Source organism: Artemia franciscana, chromosome 9 (assembly GCF_032884065.1).
Source record: "Artemia franciscana chromosome 9, ASM3288406v1, whole genome shotgun sequence".
NCBI lineage: Eukaryota > Metazoa > Arthropoda > Branchiopoda > Anostraca > Artemiidae > Artemia > Artemia franciscana.
The window spans coordinates 35,421,124-35,446,790 of NC_088871.1; the positions used below are offsets into that span (position 1 = coordinate 35,421,124).

Genomic DNA, 25,667 nt, shown 5'->3' on the forward strand with positions numbered 1-25,667 from the left:
ATCGAAAATTCATTTATTAAGACTTTCGGTTGCTATTAGCACGAGTTACTTTTTATTAGTTTTTTGATGCTAATAAACGTGCTAATGAAAAAGACGTGCTATATATGAATATTCAACTCTGAACAGCTCAATCAAATATGCTAAAGACCTAACCGAAGATGTGTGTCTATTCTTGAAATTAAAATAATAGGTAAGGTGTTGTCTTGGACCCATGTTTTAGCATTACTAACTTGGGGAAATAACTGGAGAGTAAAGCTATAGAATTGATTGCTCAACAATAAATTTGGTTGTTTCTAGATATTCCAAAATTTGTTCTACATTGACTAGATTATCATCTAGTTATTTGGCCATAGAAAAACTTCACACACGTCATGTTTAATGCGGAATTTTCCCAAAGATTTCCTGTGTTTTTGTGGCTTGGAATCTTTGGCCTGAAGTTCTTCGAAGTCAGAAGTAGGATCAACAGACACAGCCGTATAAACAGATTTTTTTTTCCAAAAGGCGAGCTCATTTTGTCGGAATAGTCTCGTATTATTTTGAATATTCCAAAATCCACGTTCGTACAAATTTTGATCTTCCAGGAGGAGAGAACTGTCCCTCGTTTATTTACTGTGGGGAAACTTGGTAATCAATATTTTATTGTGTTTATTGCCCTTTGTCGGACAAATATTATTAAGGTTACATTGACAAAGAGCAGTAAGAAAGAACAGAAGAGAAAGACTTAACTTCAATTACTTCTCAGAATAATTCTTTATCGTTTCGTTTCTGTTCAAATTCTTTCTTTTTTGTATTATGTTCTTTCTTTGCAAATGACAAAATTTCCTAACTAATTAGAAAGGATTTTTTCACATAAATATCAAAGTCGTTGTTTAATAATATTAAATGTATTATTAAAATATTATGGTTCCATTTTCTCTTCAATTCTTTTTATATTATCGTAGATTACAATGTATCGTCTTCTATTATCAGAAAAGCGAAAAAGAAAGAAATTTCGCTTCAAATTATAATTTTAGATAAAACAGGGACAATTATTTTTGCCCCAAAAAATGTCAAATGCGATAAACAAATGTAAGTATAGAAGTAAACCATTGCTATACTGCCCTAGATTCAACCGTCCCAGTTTTCAGACAATAAATCGTTTGATTAAAATTCAATCATCTTAAATAATAAATAGGAATTCGTTTACGTTGAATAGTTTTCCTAATTGTGATGTGAATCACATTTTAAATGCCATATGGCTTACCACTATATATGTCAGTTATAAACTTAATCACATTTGTTTCGCACTATAACGACTAAATTAAGATAAAACCGTTGGTCGAATTTAGGGAGGAGTCAAGGTGGTGTTGGATGTAGATCAATGCATGGTTGCAGTGTTGCTGCTGATGGTGATAAAGTTAGATCTAATTAGTGAAATGAAAAAACTACTGTTATCAATAACCGTATTAACGGGCGTATTTTTGGGAGTAATTCAAACATTTGGAACTTATGATTTGAGAAACAGGATGCGCCGTTCGGACAAAAGTGAACTAGATTACAACTCAACTGTTGATGCTATTGAGGAAGACAGGGGTATCACAGCAGAAGATCTTAAAGCTACTGATAACGAAGAAAGCCGACAGCGGCAAGGGGGTGGACTTGGTTCATTGTTAAAAGGCCTTGGCTTTGGGGGTAATAAGCAACAAATCGATCCTTACCTTATGATGCTGGTTGACCAGCTTAAAAAAGAGAAGCTTTCAGCTGCTACCTATGACTCTGGGTATGATGACCTCGAAAACAGTAAGTTAGGTCTTAGTTCAAATAAAAGGACTGAAGAATATGGAGGAAGCTATGGAGCTTCGAATACCTATGGGTCCAGTTACGGCGGTGGATCTAGTGGCTCCTCTTACGGTGGTTCCAGCTATGGTAGTAGTGGTGGATCAAGCTATGGCTCCAACTATGGGGGTGGATATGGAGACTGTTGCAGTGAAAATGACAAGTTGATTAAACTGTTAGTCTTAGGTGGTCTGGCTCTCCTTGGCTTTTATTTATATCTTAGAACAACAACAACAGCAGCAGCTGCGCGAAAGAAAAGGAGTGGTGTAGCGGAAAATGATTTATCTGAAATGGATTACTATGATGGTAGGAGCTCTTATATTTATAAAAAAAAAAATAAACATTTGCTTCTTGGATGTTAAGGCTTATTTACCTTAACATATCTCATCAAGGCCGTATACGGAAGAGGGAAGTTTTACGGATTTGAACACACCCCTCCCCTCCTTGATGAGTTTTTCTACAGTTTTCTGTTTACAATTTTCCCCTTCTCCCAAATGAAAATCCTGGATACGCCCTTGCTAACCGGGCATTTGATAAAAATGCGGGAGACTAACGCCAGAGTCCGAAGCTTTCTTTTGTTACTTACTGTCTTAAATTGGGCGATAAACACATCGTTTGAAATAATTAAGGTACGTTTACGTCCAAGACATTCGCATCAATAAGCCAAATAGACTTTAAGTACAGAAATTTGTCCCCAGGTGCGCCTCAGAAATTCATTTCTAAAAGGCTATACATCAAGGTAGAGGGGGGGGGAGCAAACTTGTCTGAACACTGAAAAAAAAACAGACTGATCAAAAGACATATTTTGGAAAAATATAGAAATGATATAATAACCATGGAATTTTGGTTTGTGGGGTAGAGGAGAGGAGTTAATTGTCTTCCTTTGTAAAAAAAAACGATCCTGACATTTTATTTATGCTTAATATGGTCTATTATGACACAATATTTCACAAGATAGTGAAAAAAAAACTTTGACGCTTCTTTTATTGAAGAGAAAACAATAAAATTTAAATGAACGGAAGAAAGACTGGAAAAGAAAAATTTCCTATAAAATTCAATTGCTTTACTAGTAAAACACCAAATCTACTTCAGCTCCTCTTCTAAGTTACATGTACTAAACGGAATTGAACGACTTCATCCATATGGACTTGCTTTTGGTACCTCATTTAAAGCTTTGGTCCCAAAATTATCCTAATACTTTTCCTATAGAAGTCTAGCATATCTTTCTTTTTTCGTATCCTAACTTCTGCACCCTTTTTTCCTGCACTCGTTACTGTTGCCTTAGATGCTTCAAATTTTTACTTTGATCGAATGCTTGCGCTCTTCTATACGTTTCTATAAGTAGAACAAAAAAACGAACAAATCAACGTTCAAATGGGGACAAGTCCTTGGGAAAATGGGGATAAATGGAAAAAGGATACCTCGTTTGAGGTATTACGTCGAGAACAAAAACACATCGTGCTTTCGCTACTCTACTTTCAGGTCTTCCCTATAGCTTTCATCTTTTGTTATAAGTCAGAGTAAAAAAATTTTTAGGTAGATTCAAAATCTCTAAAAGTTTTAAAGACCGAAAGAAAACTAACTCTTATTAAAGAACTGGCGCAACATAAAATTTGTATGGTGTCTTAGTTACTAATTGGGTTTTCTGTAGTAAGTTTATACGTTAAACCTCAAAACCAGAAAACACAATAAGTGCAAACACCATGATTGTTTTCTTAATATTTTAAAGAAAAGTATGTGAAGACAAAATTCATGCTTTCTGAAACCCATTTCTTATGGCAATAGTTTCCCCCCCCCCACACATTACTTAAGATGTTTCTGCTGAGCTGAGGAATGGCATCCTTTATTTTCGTACGACCTATTTCCTTGTTCAATTATATACCTGATTTTCCTTCGTTTGCTCGTATTGGGTTGAGAATAGTAAAAGTTTCGGGTGAATAGTTGTTCCTACCCAATGAGTAATGTATTTTCATTCAGCATTGCAGGTACTCCTATTTCACTCCCCAACAAAACATATGCCTTTGATGTCACGTGACTCATCCGGCTCTTTTCCCAAATTCTGATCCATTATCACATGAAAAATCACCTATTATCTGGAATGGAGGATAAGTACTTGCTAGGATATCAGCCTCTGGCGATTTAACGCTGTAACAAGCTTGTAGTAGCAGTAGCACTAGGTAGTAAGTTGGTGGCCTTGCATGAAAATTCAGTCTTCAAGATGGGATGATTGCCCCTTTACAATCCCTTCTTGTTCCTAATCTTACAGATTTCCCATACAAATTACATTCCGGGATAAATACTCAAAGTATTACAAGTTGGGAGTTACTTATTCAGTGTATTGTTCACCAATCCATGTTTGAAGTTGGGCCTACTACATGATTAGCATTTATCAAACTGCTTTAACACTTCATAAGACCTTCACGAGCATCAGTGCTTTGTTTGCTAAACCCTTTTTTCAATTTAATGGGGAAATTTCGATAGATTTACTATTTAATTGAGTCAATAGAATTAAGCTTTAACTTTAGTTTAATTATACAAACAATAGTAGTAGTACACCAAGGAACTATTTGAGGAGCGACTATCCCAGGTTAAGATTTTTGAAAATTATCGTTTTTGTGGTTTGGTTTCAGCTAAGAACAAACCACTATTCAATAAATAAAAATTCTCATCTAATGTGTACTCTTGCCAGGAAAGACCTTTGTTAAAGGAACAAGGTGTCTCTGCTGTCCCTCTTAAGGCTACGAAAAGAAGTATAAATGTCCCAAAAATCAGTAAGCTTTACTACCAGGGGGAAAAAGTTGATTCTATTCAGTTTTTCTTTGCAAATCATCCGTTCTTATTTTCAAGGACGTAATGGGATTACTTCTCAATATACAAGTTTTTTCCTCAGCTTATCTCACTGTGTCTTATATAAAAACCAACTAAATAATTTTAGTTACACTGGACGGACCAGCCTGGTTAAGTATGATCCATGAGTTGTGGCAACAAGATGCAGTGGCAGATAATCCATACTGTGCTTATGAAACACTATGCAGAATGAACAGAATTGCAGCTGAAAGTGGAGGTCAGGGGACTTGGGCCGCACATCTTTCAAGGTAAGATAGATTTCCTTTTGTTGAAAAAATCTGGTGAAAAAATCACCAGAAGCTGCAATCGTCTTTTATATCTTTCCCTTATATTCAGGTAAAAAGACAATGATTCTCCGTCGGGAGCAGAGGACGAGACAGTGGTAAATCTAATCAGACCTATAAAATTAGGCACATTTACTAATGTTACAACCATACATCTTGTAGTGCCGCAGTGAGATTGATCATTGGTTGGTAACGTGGGACCCAGAGTTGCCTCTCGGCAGCAGCAACCCACGAAAGGGTCCGGAATTAATCAAACCAAGCAAAAGAAGAAAGACAAAATCTTACAACTACAAGAGGGGATGAACGATGAATTATAAAGAGACCTCTTGTCTTTTTATTTTTATCTAAGCTTCAAAATACTTTCCAACAGTGTAAATAGTTGGATCAGTACCTTTTTTTGGTTCTAAACTTAATGAGCAGGCCAGATCACCCACTCATCTCAGTTAGCTAACCATGTGGACCGATGCTTAAGTAGCTGTTGCCAAGGGTCCTTCATTGGTGCTTCTTTGACTTAGTGGATTAGAGTAAAAGACTAACTTTCAACTTAACTTGTCATTCAACTAATATTTTGCTACCAAAGAATTCTACCCTCAAAATAATAGAAAGATAACATCCGCACGACACACTGAGGTGTCATCACTCTTTCACAGCAGGAATTTAGAATTATTTCTTTAGAGAACCACAGACACTTCAGATATTATATATTAATTCCACTTATGCTCAGGGCTGCAAAATATGAGCTGGTAGAGAGAGAGAGAGGAAAATATTCCTTTGAATTCCTTTACAACTAATGTGTACACTTAAGAGTAATGAATATAAACCAGAAAAGGAAAACAATTTTATCCTATCTTTTTTTTAGTACTTATTTCCGATGTTTTTTTCGCACAAAATTAGAGTTTTGAACTTAGAACATAAAAAGTATATTCGTTAAAAAAAACAAAAAAACTATTTAATGCAGATTTACAAGTTTCAAAGCTGATTCGAAAAATGTAATCCAGTTTTCTAATGTTCGCAGCATTTGGGTTATTATATTTGAAGTTTTGAGCGTGGAATCACGCTCAAAACTTCCAAAGAAAAGAAAAGAATACAACTACTATGGAAAAGCTATTGATATTAAAAAAAAATAATTATATTTTGAAGTCAGAATAAAACATTTCACATGACATCTTCCTTTATTACCGTTTTTGCAAGACACCTAAATGTCGTGAAAAAATAAATATATATATATATATATATATATATATATATATATATATATATATATATATATATATAAATGAAAAGTTTGTGTGATGGAATTTTTTCTTACGTTCCAATTTAGTTTTAGAATCCTTTCTTTACAAAATAAATGTTAAGAAATCAAAAAAAGGGATTTTTTTTATACCAGTGTAACTGGGCAACGACCCTTTCGCAAAACACCGGATTCTGCTTATTCTTTATAGTTCGGTGTTCTTAACATGTTTCCCAAGTGGCACATGGGCCATATAGACATTTTTAAGTTTGGACGGGAGACCTGTTTATATTCACTTCTTTTTAAAGCGAACTTAAAAAAACAACATTACTTTACGTTGCTGTCTTATCAAAACTGCAATTCATTTCGTATAATAAATGGTTACTTGCAGAAAAAACTAAACAAAAGCGAAAATGACAGTTCGCTATTTATGATTAAGTTTTTTAACACGGCATTTTTTATTGCAGTGATGACAATCACAAATAATAAGGAATTTCAAGTAAGATGAATAGCTAATTTCATAACAATTGTTTGTTCGTACTTGTACACTTTGTGCAAGTCAGAGGAGATAATACTCACAGGTCACTAAATGTCACAGGTTAATAATAAAATTCATGAATTATCCATAATCCATTTAAATTAAATGGATTTAATTTGTTTGCTAGTTTAGTTGCAGTCCGTTGACTTTTCCAGCTTAGACCTTATTCTGGCTTTTGTTCGCTAGGTCATCATTTGTTCCAGGACAATTATGTACAGCTTTGGGGTACGTACCCACATGACTTGAGGTAATGAGGAGTGAGAAAAGTTCCATGATTAACAGTAACTTACGATTCCCTGTCTTTTGGGGTATCAAGTTTAAAATGGTCACTGATTCTTGGTCACTGATTGTCATTGATGATGTCATTGATGATAAATCATAATTAAACCTACTTGACAATATTCTTGACAATGTTTTATAACGATAAAAGGCGTTATTGTCTCACTCACCCAATGGTCCCAGATAAAAACAAAAATTCTAGTTCCTCACCATCATCAATAATTGAAGAATTTATAAAATATTTGCAACCTGCTGAAAATAATGAAAAGAAAAAATTTAATGTTTCCGTTAAAAATACAGGTTTTGAGTTTCATCACAGAATATTTCAGTGGAAAAATGAGTAAGTAACGAGAGATAAATGACCAGTGATGATGCTGAAAATGGGTGCAGCGGATAATCCAGGATTTACCTTTTAGAGTACCCCTTCCCAGAACATCAAAAGTTGCATTGAATAAAAGAGTGGAGAGGAGAGAAATCCCAATGGGAGAGTCCAAAATCCGTTGGTGTAACTCAATGTTAATTCTGTACAGCCTTTGAATGGGTACTTTTGGGAACGAATCTACTTATCGGGTCTGAACTGATCACTTACAGTTATAACCCTAGCTATACATAGCGGATATAGAGGGTGAATATTCGCTTTTTCTCATTAGCGGGCTTTGGTACTTGGTTCCGTCTTTCCCGATACCGAGCGACTTTGGCAATTGCTTAAAATGGCATTTATAAAAATAAACTAGTATTGACCACCGACTTTCTTTCTTGTGAGAAAAGAAGACAACAAGTCACATAAAACTATGTATAATTGTCCTTATATCAATTGTCATGGCTCAATAGTTATCTCAACGAATCCCTCATTTTTCAGTTTTTATATATGGATGCTAAACTAGTATTTTCAAATAGCTGGTTGCCAATTTTTGTTCTCATATTGGAAGATAGCAGCCGTCGTATATTCATTAAAAAATTAGAAACTTTCCCAGATTAAAATGATTCATTGCTATTATTAGTTGTAAGACAATTAGACAACTTGCAACTTTAAATGGACAAGTTTCTTATTAGAATTACAGACTTTTGTTAATTTTTTTTTGTTTCAAGCTTTCAACTCAAATAAACATAATTTCACACCCAAAGTCGACTTATGCATGCTTAAAGATAATATATATTTCTATTTTTTAGCGTCCCACTCAGCTATCTGCTACATAATCGTCACGAGTACGGCTTTCAAGGGTATATGAATGCTGCGTTGATGGGCAAAGCAGGAGCAAATTGTACAGAATTATACAGTGGATGTTCCAGATTGAATTAAAAATACAATGCGTATTCTCTGTTTAACGGGACTGGTGTTGGTACAATACAAATTAGGACGAAATATGACTACATGTGGAAATGTGAGAATTCAGATTGTTACTTGTGATTCGAGACATTTTTCCCGGTGATGTCAGTAATTTCTTAATAAATTTGATAATAGTCGACCAGAATTGTAGATACACACTTTTTGGGGGAAGTATGCTGGCAAAAGTTTTTGAGATTTTTTATGGATTTTTAAGGGTACAATCTTGCTTAAAAAAAGGAAGCGGGAACTCAACCTACATACCCTTTGCCTTAACTAAAATGTACTCGAACAAAAACCTTGAAACTTTGGATGAAAAAAGCACAGGCAACTTATGAAAAATTTTTAATCCCCACCCGGTCCTAAAAAAATTTCTTCATATATTACTGAATTTAGTATCTCTTTCTACGCTTTGAATTAAGAGTCTGTTTTCTACGATCAATGTTTTGCCACAAAAGAAAGTCTAAAAACTCAAAGAAGCAGTTCTATGGGTATTCCATTGAGGGCTGTTTCACCGTATTCCCCGCTAAAAGTCTAAAAATTGCAAATAAATTTGAATTTTATAAACATTTTTAAATTATCTGACGTCGGCAAAACAGATGTATCTAGAAATGTATAAGCATTAGGAATAAGAGTTGTTTCTGGTTGTGAGGGATTCTATAATTGTGCTACAAATAATTACTGACTTACTATATGTATACATTGTTGAAATTTTTATGAGCTAGGATAATTTATTTGTGTTTTTTTCCTTGTTTTTACTCTTGGTATTGAAATTAATTTTATGGAATAAAATTATCATTTTGAACATCTTGTAGCTTCTTGTTTTCTGACATCAAGTAAGTAGATTACTGATGAAATCGTCCAATTCAAGTTCTTTAAAAAGGTAAAATAGAAAAAGTATCACAGTATGGCATGGTTACACATCAGTTTTTTAGGGGTGGATGGAGACGATGGAGCCTTTCGTTGGGAAGGGGGGGGGGTTCGATGATGCCTTTTGTGGAAGGGTATGCCCGAAGTCTCAAAAAGCATATTAAGTCCCAAATTCTCTAATTGTCAGCAAGTTCTTCAGATTGATACGAGGTCAGAGGGAGGAGGTTACCCAGTAATTTCGCTTCACCTGAAGGAACACATTTGAACTAAGCCTTTAATACTGATACTGAGTGGGTAACATGTCTTCTCTTTTACTTGAGGGCATTATAGCGTAAAGAGAAAAAATCTACCGGGAGAATTCACAGCTCTTTTAAAAATAAATAACTTTCGCCTGAAGTTTCATTTTTGGCATCTAGGATAGTCAAAGAAAAAGAAGATAGGGTCCTTCAAACGAATGCCGTTTAATTCTTGTGCGCTACTTCAGAATCGAAAAAAACTTCAATCCGAACAGTCGACCTTTCAAAGAATGAAAAAAAAACAACAAAAAAAACAAGCAAAACATGGGAGACATATCGCTCTTTGCTAAGTCAACGCTAATGTATTGATCAGGATTAATTTAAAAGCTTTATCTGACTCAGCTGATTCGTGTAAGAGTCCTTTCATTTATGTAAAGACTTGAATAGTTGCACACCAGCTTTAAAGGTGAAGGGGCTTGAATTGAGTCTTAAATTCAAAGAGAAGGGCATGAATTAGTCACCCTTTAGTTGAAGGCATATGTTTGAAATAGGCATTCAATGTGCATAAGACGAGAAAACCCAGGCCAAAGAAGAGGACGAGAAAACTCACAGGCAGTGAAAAAAGAAGAAAAATGCAAATATTTCGACCAAGATCTTTGCTCAGTTGTCCTCCTCCTCAGTGCAAAAGGAAGGGAAAAGGTGGGCAAAAATTCCATGGAACCCAATAAGAATATAAAACATAAAAAACAATAAAAGAGAAGAATCGTTTTCTCGAGTAAAAATTAAAAGTAGACGGAATAAAAAACCCAAGTGATTGACAGATCAAACTTCCGACTGTGAATTTATTTCGTATATGGCTTTTTTGAATGCAGGCTGATTTATTTGTCCCGATTGTTAGTGTCGGCATTATTATTCGGCTGCGAAATATTTGTGAAAGACGATACAAAAATTAGAATTAATACGAGCATTATAAATGGGGCTGAGATAGGTTTCTCCTGTAACTCTGTTAAGAGCGACTTTTAGGTAGACAGGCACTATTAATTTCGATTGCCTCCCTGAAAACTTGCGTGAAATCTTTAACTTTTATTAGATACATGATCGAGGGACTTATCGTTACTCTTTCCTAAAGAAAACCAGGAAATCTAACTCCAATAGTTATAGTTCCCATTTTAGTTAAACAAAACAAAATTTAATCTACAAGAGTGAGCTTTAGCACCAGTTAAAGGGTAACATATAAATAAGTACCAGAAGTAAAAAAAAGTCCTAAATTTTAATAGCCTAGTCGAAATTGAGTATTGTTAATCATCAAAGTACATCCTGCTTGGGCCTTTCCTCATGTATCGTCTGTAAGCTTTGTATTTTGGGTCCTCCGCCTGCTTTCGTCTTGCCTCTTCGTCCTTTTCTTCTTTCCATACCTAAAATAAGGGTAAAAAGATGAAAAACAGACATTAACTTTTAGACTACACTGCTCTTCCATTTACAAAATTTGAGTGAGAAAAAATGAGGTTTAATTTAAACAAAGCAGTGGAAGAAGACAAAAGAAAAACAAAACATAACAACAAATCTTTAAATAATAAAAAATCTCTAAAGAATCAATTCTGGAAGTGTTTAAGATGTGAGTTTCCGTTTTTATTAACAAGGGCTATTCCTTAAAAACTGTTTGATCCACGGCTAGCTTAAATGTTAGGGAGGCCATCACTTCCCTCTTCAAACTCTATTTTTTTTCTATTCAAGCTTAATATTCGTATAACAATGCTTCGAGATCAGATTATCTGAGATTTTAATGTAGATAACATGTCCTTCCGCCAGTTTCTTCGTGTTAACAGTGCCCTTAACTCATATGGTATTAGGAATGCTGATGATTTCGTAGTTGAGTATCGAGACACCACACGTACCGGCTTTACCATCCGTTATTTATCTCTGGAAATTTCGAACAGCATTCGGACTGGCAATTAGGGTGCTGAGCACATCGGTTTAGTTGAAAAAAAGTATAAAGAAATATTATTTAAATGAAAAAATATAGTTTAATATTTACATTTTCTTTGCGAAAATTGTATGGTGAGAGAGAGTAAGTATATTCATTTTTTTTTAATGATTGATGAATCGGTAGAGGGTAAAAGGATTGCAGCCGTCTATTATCAGGTGCTTTGTTTCCTTCCCTTGACGGTTGTCGTAAGAGGGAGCCGGTGTTTTCCCCCGTGGAAAATTCTAACCGGATAATCCTCCCTCACCCACGGATAACTCCCCAAATTTATCTAATTCTGAAAGTCAAATTTATAATCTCTTCTCCTAATCTTCAGTAAGGACAAAAAGGCATCGGACTCCTAGGTGGCAAAGGACAGTGGGAGAAAATGATAGACCACTCGCTCACCTGATTCACCACCGATTTATTTTCCACAAAAAAGGCACAAAAAAGGTTCAAAATTAAAGGATTGCCGAACGGATTGGAACTTGAATGATTTCTGAGCCAAGAAGGCCTTGATGCAGAAAAAAATCTGTTGGGGGGTACGGACCTTGCAAAATCAGGCGGAAAGGTTTTTTCTTTGGATTGGCTTGAAACTCATAAGTCATTGGGCCAAGAGGACGCCAATACACAAAAGATGCAACAAAAGCATTGGTTTACTTGAAATTGAGGTGGGACAAAGCCCCAAAATTATATTGATGAAGTTGCAACAAACTAATAGCCTTATCGATAAAATTACTGTATTCATACAAGTTGAGGTGTTGGTTCTACGATCCCAAAAAGATAAACCGTCGAAAATCGTATTATGCAACGGGTAGATCATGACTGTCATTATTTTTTCCGCGCCAGCGTATGAAAGAGATTGTTTGCAGAGATTATAGCAAGGGCTCACCCAAAAGAGAATCTTGAGTTTTGTGACAAAACTAATTAATTCAAAAATAGAACTAGCTAAATTTGAATTTAGCTATTAAAGAAAACACAAACACACACAAAAAAATGTATTCAATTATAAAACCAACATGCTGGATTTAATAAACACATCTAAAAGAAATTGTGTAGCCTTGTACTTCACAGTTTCGCTGGGATAGAGCCTGAATAAAAAAAACATTTACCCTAATAGAAAAGAATCTTTAAACTGTCTGTTAAATTGAAAGAAGCCCCCCTCAATCAGGAGATAGCTGGTGAGATAGAATAGATTGCTCGGATTTCAGTAGCTTAAGAAATTGAATAATAATGGTGGATGGAATAAGGATAGACATAATTAATTTACATTATTAACCCCTTTACCCTTTACAGTTAACACTTTCCAAGCTTATATTGCACTTAGCTTGTCTTTGCACAAGTTTGTCTTCTTGAGAATGCTAATCGAATGCAAGGCGGGAGAAGTCATCTGGACAATAAAAGTTTCTTTTCCTTACTTTAATGATTAATCTGAATTTTGGACATGCACAAGAAAAAGTTTTTCTTGGAAAAACACGTCAGGGCAATTAAAAATTCCACTAAAAAAATCCACTATTAATCTTAATTTTGGATGCAGCTTTTTGTTGTTTTTTTGCGGGGGGGGGGGGGAGGTAACCTGGGTGATGAATATATTATTTTTAGTATTAAATCTAAATTTTGAACCCTACACAATCAAAAAGCTTCTTTTGTGAAATATCATCTGGACAACAGCAATTTAATTTTTGTTTTTTTTACTATTACTTATCTTAAAAACAAATCATGATAATATCATAGTAGAAATATTTGGAGACAAAAATGGGGAAAAATAAAAGGAAATAAGATATGAAGCATTGAAGTTCTACTCTTTTTTTTGAACCCATGCACTTTTCAGGGAATTTACCTTTTCTTTCTAAGTCAGGTATATTTTGTTTTAGAAAATACACCAAATTTTTAATATAAGTTTACAATTTATCACTAATTAGATTAATTTACCAATTAGATTAATTTGATGTTGCTGCAATCAAATTCGACATAGCGTAAGTTTATCCAGTGTATTCCTGTTTCTTTATTGTTTCAAGGTTATTAAATATGCCACAAAACTTTTTACGAAAACAAATGTTTGCTTCACTCTATTTAAGAAGAATAATTTTACCATCAAAACTGAGATACTCGATAATTTCAAGAAGATCTTAGATTCTGCAAACCATAGAGGAACTAAAGCAATATCAACTAACTTAAATATGTGATGAATTTCTGAAGCATTAAGCTACATATATCCTTTGAAGCCCTGCAGTTTTTCAATCAGCCCTGTACATTAATGACAGTACAAAAAAAAAAAAAAAAAAAAAAAAAATTACGGAAAAGGAAGCTGACATTTATATATTCTTATAAATTTCAACAGTGAATACAGTATTTTCATATATATATATATATATATATATATATATATATATATATATATATATATTATTTATTTATTTATATTTTTATTTATCTTTTTATTTATATATATATCTGTAATTTTATTCTCAGAAGCGGCAGTATGTTTTTTTTCTAAAAAGTGTCACATCACCATTTTTTGGTACAAAAACATGATCTAGATAGGTCACGAGTTAAAAAAATTCGCTTCCCCCAGTCTCATTAATATTTTTCACAAATCGTCTGATGACTGAAATAAGAAACTCTTGAAGGTTGAAAGCATTGAGTATAAGTAGGATGGGTTTCAAAAAACATTTTATTTATCGACTAATCAATTGATTCCGAGCTTTTAGAAAAAGAACTCCCCCTTTGACGTGAAGTGAGCCTCGGATTCTTAATCGCTGCGCATTAAATTCCACGCATTGTGGCAGAAAAACAAGAGTAACAATTTGTATATCACGAGACCGATCTATATTCGGTAATTATTGTTCGTTTTCTGGTGTGAACAAATAAACACCCCAGGAACAATAGAGAATTGCTCGGTTCTGTTAAAAGAATAATGGGAATCCATTTTTCCTAGAAAATCAATGGTGGATTACGTGATACTTCTGTTTCCTGGGAAATAGCGGAACATCCTTTGTTTGCCATGCTACTACTTTGTTTCTAGAAAAATTACTAGACTCAATAGCGGTTCTGGTCCTAGAAATGGCGGAAAATTCTTTGTTTGCAGACAGCAAAAGGCTATGTGTGTGTGTGAAGCAAGAAAATATTGGGTTACGATCAATTTGGACTATGTCCATACTTGAGACCCTGAGGATTTTTTCCTAGCCCCCTCGGGTTTTTAAACGAAACACCCATAGTAAAAACAAGCCTTATTATGTAACAAGCACCTGCATATTATGTAACCAGCGAAAGCCCCTCTTAGAATACATTCTCTATTACGTAAAAAGCATCTGCGTCTCAAAAAAATTAATAATAGCTGTATTTTGAGGGAATCGCCGTTCAACTTCTTCGTCATCTTAAAGTATTAAAGGAAGAAAATGAGTAGACTAATGGCTATGGGTCATTCTAAAGTGCATATCGGGATACTGCTCATATTTTAATCTTATCAGAAGACTTAAATATATGGAAAAAGGAGATAAGGCGTAAACAATTCACTTGTCCGGCATAGCTGAAAGTTTCTTAAGGTTCCCCAAAATTTTAATTTCTCTAATATTTTTCGTGCCATAGTCCAATGTCTGTCATAACATTGTACTCTCCTTAATTTGAGTTGAAAAAATGTAGTTAGGTTTTCGCTTTTTAGTTGGTTAAAATTTTGAGTATGACTTAACATTGTCTACTTATGGATCTTTCTTTTGCCCTGTCTTTGTCAACTACTAGCTGTTTTACGTTACGTGCTAAAGAGGAACCGTGAATACCGGTCAGAATTACCCGTCACTTGTTTTCTTCCGATTTTATGGTCCGTAACAGATATTGTTTACATAGGAATCTTAGGTTTTCCTGTCTTTAAGCTTTTTAGGCATATGCATGTTTCCTTATAGCTTTATGGTTGCTGAACATCTTGCAAAGTTATCATCACAATTCGCAATTTATTCAAAATGTGTGACGTTATTTTTTTTATTTATTGACTCTGCAAATCAGATTTGCCAACTACAAAATAAATTAAAATATAGTAGTTTCGGTCTGTTTAGCTAAAATAATACAAGCCAATAGCTATATTTGTGTTACAAATCATGATAATGTCCATTAGTTGAGACTTATGAAGATTCACCTAACTATCCCCGTATTCTTTGAGACACTAAATTATTTTTGTTAAGGTCCGACAACTGAACCTTGTGGCATCGAGGACAGAACTCCGTCAACCTCAGATGGTTTGAAAACACTGCAACAGGATTTTGGACACTCGTAAGAAAAATATAAATATATATAGTTTGTGGGCAAGAAAGGAGATTTTAAATTCTAGAGGCAGACAAAGGATGGGAAAGAATATATATATATATATATATATATATATATATATATATATATATATATATATATATATATATATATATATATATATATATATATATATTTGACAAAGCAAAAAAAAAATGTTCTACTTTTGAACATTTTTACCTAATAAACCTGGCCACGTTCCCCTCCAACGTCACCCGAGTAGACTATAATTTATACATTAAGATTCTTTAAGACCAAAAAGTTTTTTTCTTTCTTTTTTGCTAATGTTTGCACCTTTAGATAGACTGATTTCAACCCATGGGAGATCGATCGACCCAGAATCTGGCGTGTAAAAGCATATTTAAAATTATGGAATAAGGAAGCTGTTAAGCCTTGTTTAGGTTGGGAAGGTGTTAATAAAAGGATGCTACTCGCTAATTTTATGACTAAAAAGTGCAGGGTATCAGTCGTAGTAGTATATGGCCCGGTAGATCTGACTCATGGGAGATAGTAATGACTTCATTTACGGCCACAGGAACAAATAGGCAAGGCTCCAGGCAGAAAAAGGGTATACTTATTAGGGCTATATTTATTATCCTAGCCAAGGTTAACTTGGTGTTAAAAAGAAAACAGTAATGGTCACAGACTGTAGCAATTTTGTAGGTATAACAATCTAGCTATAACCAATACAATACTTGGAAACAAAGTAGCCAATAAGATAACATCGTATTCACGTGATGCTTAGACAGCTTACCTTGTTGATTATGTTATTGTAAAGCGAAGACTGGTAGGATAAGATACATGGTACATTGGAGCGCTGTTACTGATGTTGAAAGTAAAGATCACCATCCAGCAGTGTCTAGGTTAATCTAAAGCTGATATTAAGGAACGGTAACAACCTTTTGGGAAGCTATGACGCTGGTAGACTCAAGGATGAGAATCTGAGAGAAACTGCCCAAGAACAGCTCAACACTAAACTGGAGGGTTTAAAAATTTGACAATGTAGAAGTTGGATGGAATAATTTTAGAGAAATAGTTTGTGAAGTCCCTGTTGTTTAATAGAGTGGGGGAGGGGCTTGTACAAGAATTAATTGAGTGATAGATCATATAAAAATAACAGGAATGTAAAGAAAGTGGAGAGAGCATTGATATATGAATTAAGGAAGTGTGAAGAGGATGCTATGGATAAAACTGATGAAGATTGGAAAGATACAGCCAGACGGCATAATAGCAAAATATTGTACTGACATGATAATAAATTGGGAGGGAATAGTCAATCTGGACTAGTCTCCGTAAAAGATAGAAACAGGGCTACAATTGGTAATAACCGAAGAGTTAAAGAGAAATAGGCAAAACGTTTTGAGAGTGTGTTAAACCGTGACACAGTTACAGAAAGGAATGAAAAAATTGTGACACGTTGGATTTGAAGAATGATTTGCTTTGTGGGGAATTATTAGTGACAGTACTAAAAGGATTAAAAATTAATAAGGTGCAAACTGCTGATAGTGTGTTAAATGAGTTCTTTAAATATAGCGGTTCTGAAGTTAGAGATAAGTTACTGAAGATTATGATTGTGGTATTTGAAAAAAAGGAAGTACTTAGCGATTTTAGGGAAACTCTAAGTAAACCCCTTTATAAAGAAAATGATAAGAATAAGTGAGGTAATTATAGAGAAATTAGCTTGGTTTACAAAGGAAGTAAATTACTTAGCATGATGATACTTCCTAGACTTAGAGATGTTGTAGATAAAGTTTCATTAGAAAAAAAAATGTGGTTTTAGAAAGGGGAGAGGATGCGTTGACAAAATTTTCACTCTTAAATTCATAATTGGGAAGTGTCAGGATCATCAAAAGCCTTTAGTCCTCAGTTTTATAGATTATGAGCTAGCGTTTGATTCAGCCGATAGAAAAGCTACAGCGAATGTCCTATTCTTGCATGGTATACCTGATTAATACACTAAAGTGATCAATGTTATGTACGAGAACATTGTTGGGGTTAGGGCAGGAAATGAGGTTAATAGCTGGTTTCATGTTAATTCAGGAGTTAAGTAAATTTGTATCCTACCCATATTTATAAAGATCAGTCTGATGGACTTTGACCTAAGGAGCACGGCAAATGGAATGGGAGAACACGGACACATCTCCTAGACTTAAACTATGCTGATGATTTAAGCATCCTAAATAAAAATACTAGCAAAATGAATTAATTTTTAGAGGTTTTGCGAGCTCAGGGTGAAAGAACAGGGTTGAAATTTAATGTTAAGAATACTAAGTCACTAAGAATAGGAATAAGTGAAGGTAAAGAGGTGGTGTTGGGTAACGAGAAGATCGATCAAGTGGACAGCTTCATTTACCCAGGTAGTATTATCAGTAAAGACGGTGGGTGCAGTGAAGATGTCAAAAGTAGAATAGCCAAGAGCCAAGGTGCTTTTTCACAGTTGAGATTTTTTTTTTGAAGAATAGAAAGATAAGTGTAAGCACCAAGATTAGAATATTGGAAGCTGTAGTGGCCTATTGTTCTGAAGCGTGGGCGCTCGGAAAAATGATGAACACTGTATATGTGTCCGAAATATCCAGTTAAATAATTTAATATCTGTTCACTGTCAATTAAAAGGTTTCATCCCTATTTTGAACTTTTACTTTCAGCTCGGAAAACGGTGGAGGATCTGATAGATGTTATCCAGAGAAATTGCCGACGATCGTTTTGGGTACCCCACTGACTGACCGTGTCTCAAACGAAGCTGTACGAAAAAGTGGGTCAATTCCACTTTTAAGGACTATAATGAGAGAAAGGTTAAGATGGTTAGGACATGCTCTACAGATAAAAGATGATAGATTGCCCAAGATCGTCCATGTCGGGCAACCTTCTAGGGTCAAACAAAAGCAGGTCGCCCCGAATGGGATGGGAAGATGTTCTAAGGAAAGAGTTAAAAGAAATGGGAACTTTTAGAGAAAAAGGGAGGCTCTGAATTGATTCGAATAGAAGAGGAACGCGCATAGCCGTGTTGGCATCAGGCGGCTTGGTGCTCCCAACAGGAGAGGGGTCTTTTGTTCGGAAATCAGAAGTTCCTGTGTCCTTTCTAAGTGACTAAAAAGATAGGAGAGACCCTTGCCCCTCCTCCCACATTCCCTTCTCCCCAAAGACATCTGATCAAATTTTTTGATAACCATTTGGTTCAGCATAGTGTAATAGTCCAATAGCTACGCCTCTGGGTATGATATGATCCCCGTAGTCCCTGGCTGAAGGTTATGGAATTTGACAACTGTTAACATATAGATTTGTTATTATGAAATATTTTCTGTGAGGTGTTTTCTGCGTTTAGAGTTTTCTAATAGGAGGAAGGTTTCCAGTGGGAGGGAAGGGGATATTCTGCCATGATTTGTGGGTGTTAAAAAGCACTAAGGGTATTAAGATATTCAGGAAATCTTGGGAGAGATGTCAAACTAAATCAAAAGAAACAAAGTGCATCCAGGGGTATATCCTCGATATGTCAGGAACGGCTAAGGATATTAAGTTGAAACTTTCAGGCCATGTCAAGGGGGGGGGGCTGAAGGTTATGCAATTTGGCAACTGTTAACATATAGTATTTGTTATTGGGAAATATACAGATTTTTGGGGGGAGTATTTTCTGCGGGGGGGGGGGAGGGATTCTATGTGTAGAATTTTCCAAGGGGAAGGTTTCCGGTGAACTGGATGGGGATTTCATGCCATGATCTATGGGTGTTAAAAAGCACTAAAGGTATTGAGATGAAACTTTCAGGAAATGTTGAGAGAGATGTAAAACTATATCAAAAGACACAATGTGCTTCCAGGTTGTCAAAAGGGTGTATCTGCCAAATCTCAGGAATGGCTAAGGATGTTAAGTGGAAACTTCCAAGGCATGTCGTGGGGGATATAATACAAAATCAAAAGATGTTACATGCACCCAAGTTGTCAAAAGGGCGTATCTGCAACATTCCGGGAACGGCTACTATATACATTCATGATGCTAAAAGGGTAATTCTAAAATTTCTCAGTAACGGCTAAGAGTACTAAATTGATATTTTCAGGGAATGTTGAAGGGGTCCTGGGCCCCCCAGGGCCCAGGACCCCCTCAACATTCCATCATGGCAAAAAAAACACTATGTATAGTCATGCTGTCAGAAGGGAGCATTTGCAATATCTCAGGAACGACTAAGGCTATTAATTTGGGTATTAAGCTGAAACTGTCAGGACATACTGAACTAAACCAATAGACGTCACGTACAAACAGGTTCTCAAAAGGGAGTATCTACAATATCTCAGGAACGCAGAAGCACACAAAGTTGAAATTTTCAGGGCATGTTGAGAGGGATATTGAACTAAATCAAAAGACACAATGAACATTCATGTATTCAAAAGGGTCTATCTTCAATAGCAAAGGAACAGCTAAGGGTATTACTTGAAACTTTTAGAACATGATAACTTCAATCAAAGGTTACTAGTTGCATCTGTGTTATCAAAAGGGCGTATTTGCAATATCCCGGGAATGGCTAATAGGTAGAAATTTAAAACTTTCGGGGATTGTTGACAGCGATGTTGAACTAGTTAAAAGTCACTACGTGTATCCAGGTTGTATTAGGGCGCATCTGCGATATCTCAGGAACGGCTAAGAGCATCAAGTTGAAACTTTTATGGAGTGTTGAGGGGGGTATTGAACTGAATAAAAAGACACTTTCAGGTTGTCAAAAGGTGTATCTGCAATATCTCAGGCACGGCCAAAGGTATTAGGTTGAGACTTTCAGAACACGCTGAGGGGATATTAAAATAAATAATAATAATAAAAAAAAACTGTGTGCGTCCATGATGTCGTAACCTCGCATCCAAAAATATTTAAATATTCCAAGAACGACTAAGGGTATTAAGTGGAAACTCTCTTGGCATGTTGAAGTAAACCAGAAGACATAGTGTGCATCCTGGCTATCAAAGGAGCGTATCTACTATATCAACGGAACGGGTATAGGCATTAGATAAAACTATTGCAGAATCTTGAGGGGATGTAAGGGTATTAGGTGGAAACGTTTTTAGCATGTATAATTAAGTCAAAAGACATTACTTGCATCCAGGTTGTCAAAAAGACGTATCTACAATATCTCAGGAAAGGCTAAGGGAATCGTGTTGAAACTTTAAGGGAATATTGACAGAAAAGTTTAAATAAATCCTAAGTGACTAAGTACATCCAGGTTGCCAAACGAGTTTATCTGCAATATCTTAGTAACGAGGTTTTAAGTTGAAATTTTCAGAGAATTTTGAGAGGGACATTAAAACAAATTAGAACACTTTAAATGCATCTAGATTGTCAAAGTGACACACCTGCCGTGTCTCGGGAACAGCTTACGGTATTAAGTTGAAGCTTTTAGAGGCATTTAAATAAATCATTAGACACTGTTTGGGCACATATATAAAATCTCAGGAACGGTTAATGGTGGAAATTAACAGCCTAAGGGGCACAGTTGAAACTTTCAGGGAATATTAGACCAAGGGATCACCTAGAATTATTAAATTAATGTTAAACTTTGTTGCAGAATTGTGTTCAAAATGCAAATAGCAAGCCAAAAGTTTAATGTTTAAACAAAAAGACAACAAAACTTTACAAAAATTCCTTTCATTAACCAATATCCATTGAAACAAAAACTAATTAAGAAAAAACTTTGTCCAGAAGTGTTCAAAAGAAAAGTAGTAAGCTACATTAAACCAAAGACGATCAGAAATAAAGTCAAATAATAATCCATACTTAAAATAAACATAAGTGACAACCACTGAATAAATGAGACCCCCCCCCCTCCAAGAAAAAGAAGAAATAACACGGAATAATAAAATCAACCTTCTAAAGAGCAGAGAGTCATTTGCACTCTAAAAAATTATATGTCAAACATTTTTTTCTTTTATAATAATAGTAAATACAAAACGATGAAACTTCCAGAAATGAATATCATTATATATTAAACAACTAGTCTGCTCTCGTTAGTTCTTTTTCCGTGATCTTGGTTATTACTGTAATTCTCTTTCTCTTTTTGTTGCTGTTGTTGATGCTTTGGCAAGTAAAAACCACACTGTTCGAAATGATATATTTTAGCTAAAGCGTACATAACGCTCTACTCTTCAGAAGGCTTAGGAGGCGTTAATCTTACTTCTCTTTGTGGTAATTGCTGTTTGTTTTGGGTTTGACTCGATTATTCATTGATAGTTATTTATGCTCATTTTAGGTTTATGTTTGATTGTCTTTGGTTTAATGTAGCTCTTTATTTGTCTCTGAAAAATTTCTTTTTGGCAAAAGTTTTCTTTTAAATTAAATATGAAGAGATAGCACAGTTTTATATTTAGAAAAATAGCTGTTGACCACTCTTATATAAAGGGATGAAATAAAACAACTAACCTTATAGTTTTCCTTCTTCCATAGCTCCAAGTCCATAAAATCCTCTATATCGTGTTCTTCCATTGACTAAAAGACGTACAAAGTAAGTAAAAAAAAAGATAAATAAATAATAAAAACATTTAGTGTTAATTTTAGCTAGTAAATGAGTGAAAAAAGAAAAGGAGAGCATTAAATGCCGAAGTGCAATGGATACAGGCCTATTGCCTCGACATAAAAAGCTCTAGCCACGAAACAATCAAATGACAAATATTTAATTTTGGCAACAGAAAAAGCCTCCTTTATATAAATGGCTTAACTATGACACTTCAATTTTGATCAAGACAACGCAGGAGAGGCAAGCACAGGAATTTATTTCGGGCATGGATAATAGGGAAGGGTTCAAAACAACTAAAATTTGGCAAATAATATAGAAAATATATTAGAGTATAGGACAATAAAATCTCGAACTTTGGAGGGTTCAAAGGGTCTCACACTGATTACTTGCCTAATGGGTAACAGCTGTAGAGAACATCTGTACAACGATAGCCGTTTAGAACGGTTAAATTAATATTCGAGGAGCAGTAATTTTTTGTTTGGTAATAGCAAAAAAGGTTCTAAATTTGCAGGCACTTCGCCTACCCTAAAATACTTTGCACATTCTTACTGGTTAATCAAGACACTAATCCAGCATATACAAAAACAAACCACTTGGATTTCAGCAACAGAACACTTTTTTTTACCAAAATGAATGAACTCCAGTTTATTCTGTCCCTTGACCTTCTTCTCAACTTCATGATCTTCTGGAAGAGCTGGAGGGACAAACTTTTTAATTCAAAACTACTAATTCGTTAAGGAATTTAATTCGTTTACTCTGAGTTTTATGGGGATAAAGTCACTTACCTATTTACTCTCGGTTACTGGACTATTAACCAAGTGACATAGTAACCATGTCCGTCGTCTGACATTGTGAACGATTTGTATCACCCTATTAGTAAAAGCACTGTAGCCTCCCACTGTATATTATGTAATGTCAGCTAACAACACTCTCTGTGGCACCCAGCTGGCGCGATGATTATAAGGCAGAAAGTATTAATGCTGATCTATGGTGATTAAGCCACTTGAATGAAGTGTTTACGTGCAATTTTCATGCGTGGACTCCATTACAGTCACACTTGCCGATAAAATCTAAATTAGACTCTACTGTAATAGCCTACCAATTGTATAGCCCATTCGTAATTTCTCGAGTGAAACGAAGTTTAACTTTCATACCTAAAATTTGCGATTGACCAGCCAGAGCTTGGATCTAAGGCACATTTTTTTGAAAATAGAAAAGATGGGACTTTAGAACAACATTTTTCCTATAGCAAAACAGACAGACTTAATCTTAGTGGGCAATAGTCGGAAACAAAATTGTGCTGATATGAGCTTTTAAAACCAAGTTCTTCCACTTCCAATTTTCAACTTTTGAAGTAGCCTAAAATTGTGAAGTCAAGGTAGTTTGTAGTACAATTGTGAAAGCAAGGAAAACACATGCTTATTTCATCGATCGATATGAATCATTTATTTGTTTATTTTTTTGAGAAAGAGATATTTATTAACCCAGAAAACTATGGTGTGGCTCTTGGCCAAATATTATTTCCACGTTTTCTTGTCGCGGAAAAAGTTTTGTTATTCAATTTATACTTCGGCTGGAACAATAAGCAATTGCCGTTGAGTATGATTTGAAGAATCTATCAAAGCAATCTCACACAGAAAGATAAAGTTGTACGATAATTAAAGAATCTCAAAGAGCGTTGTCAAGATTTAGCAACTGAAAGAATATTTACTTTTATAAAAGTTTCGAGTTGCTGAAGACACAGTTTTACGATGACGGAAAAGGAAACCACGTGACAACAGGCCTGTGCAAATTTTCCTTGAAACTACTGTATTTCAATGGATAAAAATATAGTAGTAGTTTGACACCTTCAATACTTTGCTAAACTATAAGGTGAAATTTTACTTTATAACCTCGATATGAAACTTGAAACCGAATGATCTTCTTTGATAACCAAATAATACAACCCGCAGTATTTTACTTTTGAAGCTCTTGTCAGGGTCAAATCCTGACACTTACTAGAGTTTAAACTAGTTTTAAAAGGCAGTAAAAACCAGAAAAATCAAATAATGGCCTGTTTTTTCATGGGTTAAAGACTGCAGAAATGCAGAGATTTCCTTTTGTTCACTTTCGTATCCATTCTTCTTTACCTAACATGTATTTTTATTATCTTTGTCAAGCTGAAAACTTCGGCTGGTATAATGACTGGTTACGGAGACCATACGAGAACATAAGAAAAGTATGGTTTCAATAAATAATTTCACTTCTTTTCAATTAGCTGCATCCGATAATAAAAGTGTTACTTAACGGTGGGATAACTATACCAATTAATATTATTCAACATGAAAGTAGATTAAACATGACAAGTGCGACCGTTACTTGTAATAGTTACAAAAGGGGAAATCGAGGTTGTCTTGTCATCATATTGTGGTCAGTTGACAGAATATATGTAAATATATTATTTTTGTTGTTTATTGAAAACTCGTCGTACAAGGGAAAAAGAAAACAGAGCGGAAAAAGAACGGACACAGTTAACAACAATAGCAACTAATGAAGACGAAGATAGCAGTAAAGATTAAACCCTCACTTCAAAGAAGAAAAGAAATAGATAAAAAAAAAAGAACCACCAGGTTTTTTCTGCGATCGTTACTTGTAATAGTTACAAAAGGCGAAATCGAGGTTGTCTTGTTGTCATATTGTGGTCAGTTGACAAAATATATATAAACATATTATTTTTGTTATTTAATGAAAACTCGTCGTATAACGGAAAAAAAAACATAGCAGAAAAAGAACGGACACAGCTCACAATAATAGCCACTAATGAAGACGAAAATAGTAGTAAAGATTAAACCCTCACTTCAAAGAAAAAAATAAACAGATAAATAAAAAGAACCATCAGGTCAGTATTGGAGCCCAGGGACGGCTTAGTTTCAACAACCAGTCATTGTACACAGATAATTTGGCAGTATCCCATGGGGAAGGGGGGGGGGGGCTTAGGGGTTGGGACTCCCCCCAAAACTTTTGTCCGACTGCAAAGCAAATTTTTGTCCGAAGCAAATTTTTGATGCATTTTTTAAAGTTTTTTGTACCCCCCCCCCCAAATAAAAATACTGGCTACAGATACGATAGATGGTTGTTTCTTTCTACTGATGTAATGCGCTCAAAATTGTTATACTTTCTCACAAGGTAAGAATTACAGCGAAACAGAAGAAAAGTGAGCAGAGTTTTTAGAAGACTGGTAAATGTCAAAATCTCAAAACGTTTTATTACAAAGAAAAAATTATTTTTGTGAAAACTAGCTGGTATGCAAAACATAGGAACACATAAAAGAAACTTAGTCTCCTGCTAATATTAGTCTTAAATATTAACCAGAAACTGGAAGGGAAAACTGATAATGGATGTTTGAAAATCGTGGATAATTATCTAATCTTATTAAACAAACAATATATTTATTTATTTATCTCTAATTTTTCTCGAAATCAGCAATATTATTTTTTCTTCAAAACTGGCACACTAC

General features: G+C 34.7%; 2 protein-coding genes across 2 annotated transcripts in view; one reads left to right on the top strand and one right to left on the bottom strand.

Annotated features, from left to right (window-relative positions):
• Positions 1–1,328: 1,328 nt before the first annotated feature.
• On the top strand, positions 1,329–9,123 carry LOC136031336 (uncharacterized). Its single transcript, XM_065710824.1, has 3 exons — positions 1,329–2,121; positions 4,751–4,910; positions 8,165–9,123. Exons 1-3 carry the CDS (start codon positions 1,365–1,367, stop codon positions 8,292–8,294), a joined length of 1,047 nt encoding a protein of 348 aa, XP_065566896.1. The 5' UTR covers positions 1,329–1,364; the 3' UTR covers positions 8,295–9,123.
• A 1,442-nt stretch (positions 9,124–10,565) lies between these two features.
• Positions 10,566–25,667, bottom strand: part of LOC136031339 (dnaJ homolog subfamily C member 25 homolog) — a 39,511-nt gene continuing 24,409 nt past the window's right edge. Inside the window, exons 5-6 of the mRNA XM_065710825.1 lie at positions 22,078–22,143; positions 10,566–10,839 (exon numbers count right to left, since the gene is read on the bottom strand). Coding sequence (XP_065566897.1) covers positions 10,723–10,839; positions 22,078–22,143 — 183 coding nt within the window. The 3' untranslated portion in view covers positions 10,566–10,722. The remainder of the gene's footprint in view (positions 10,840–22,077; positions 22,144–25,667) is intronic.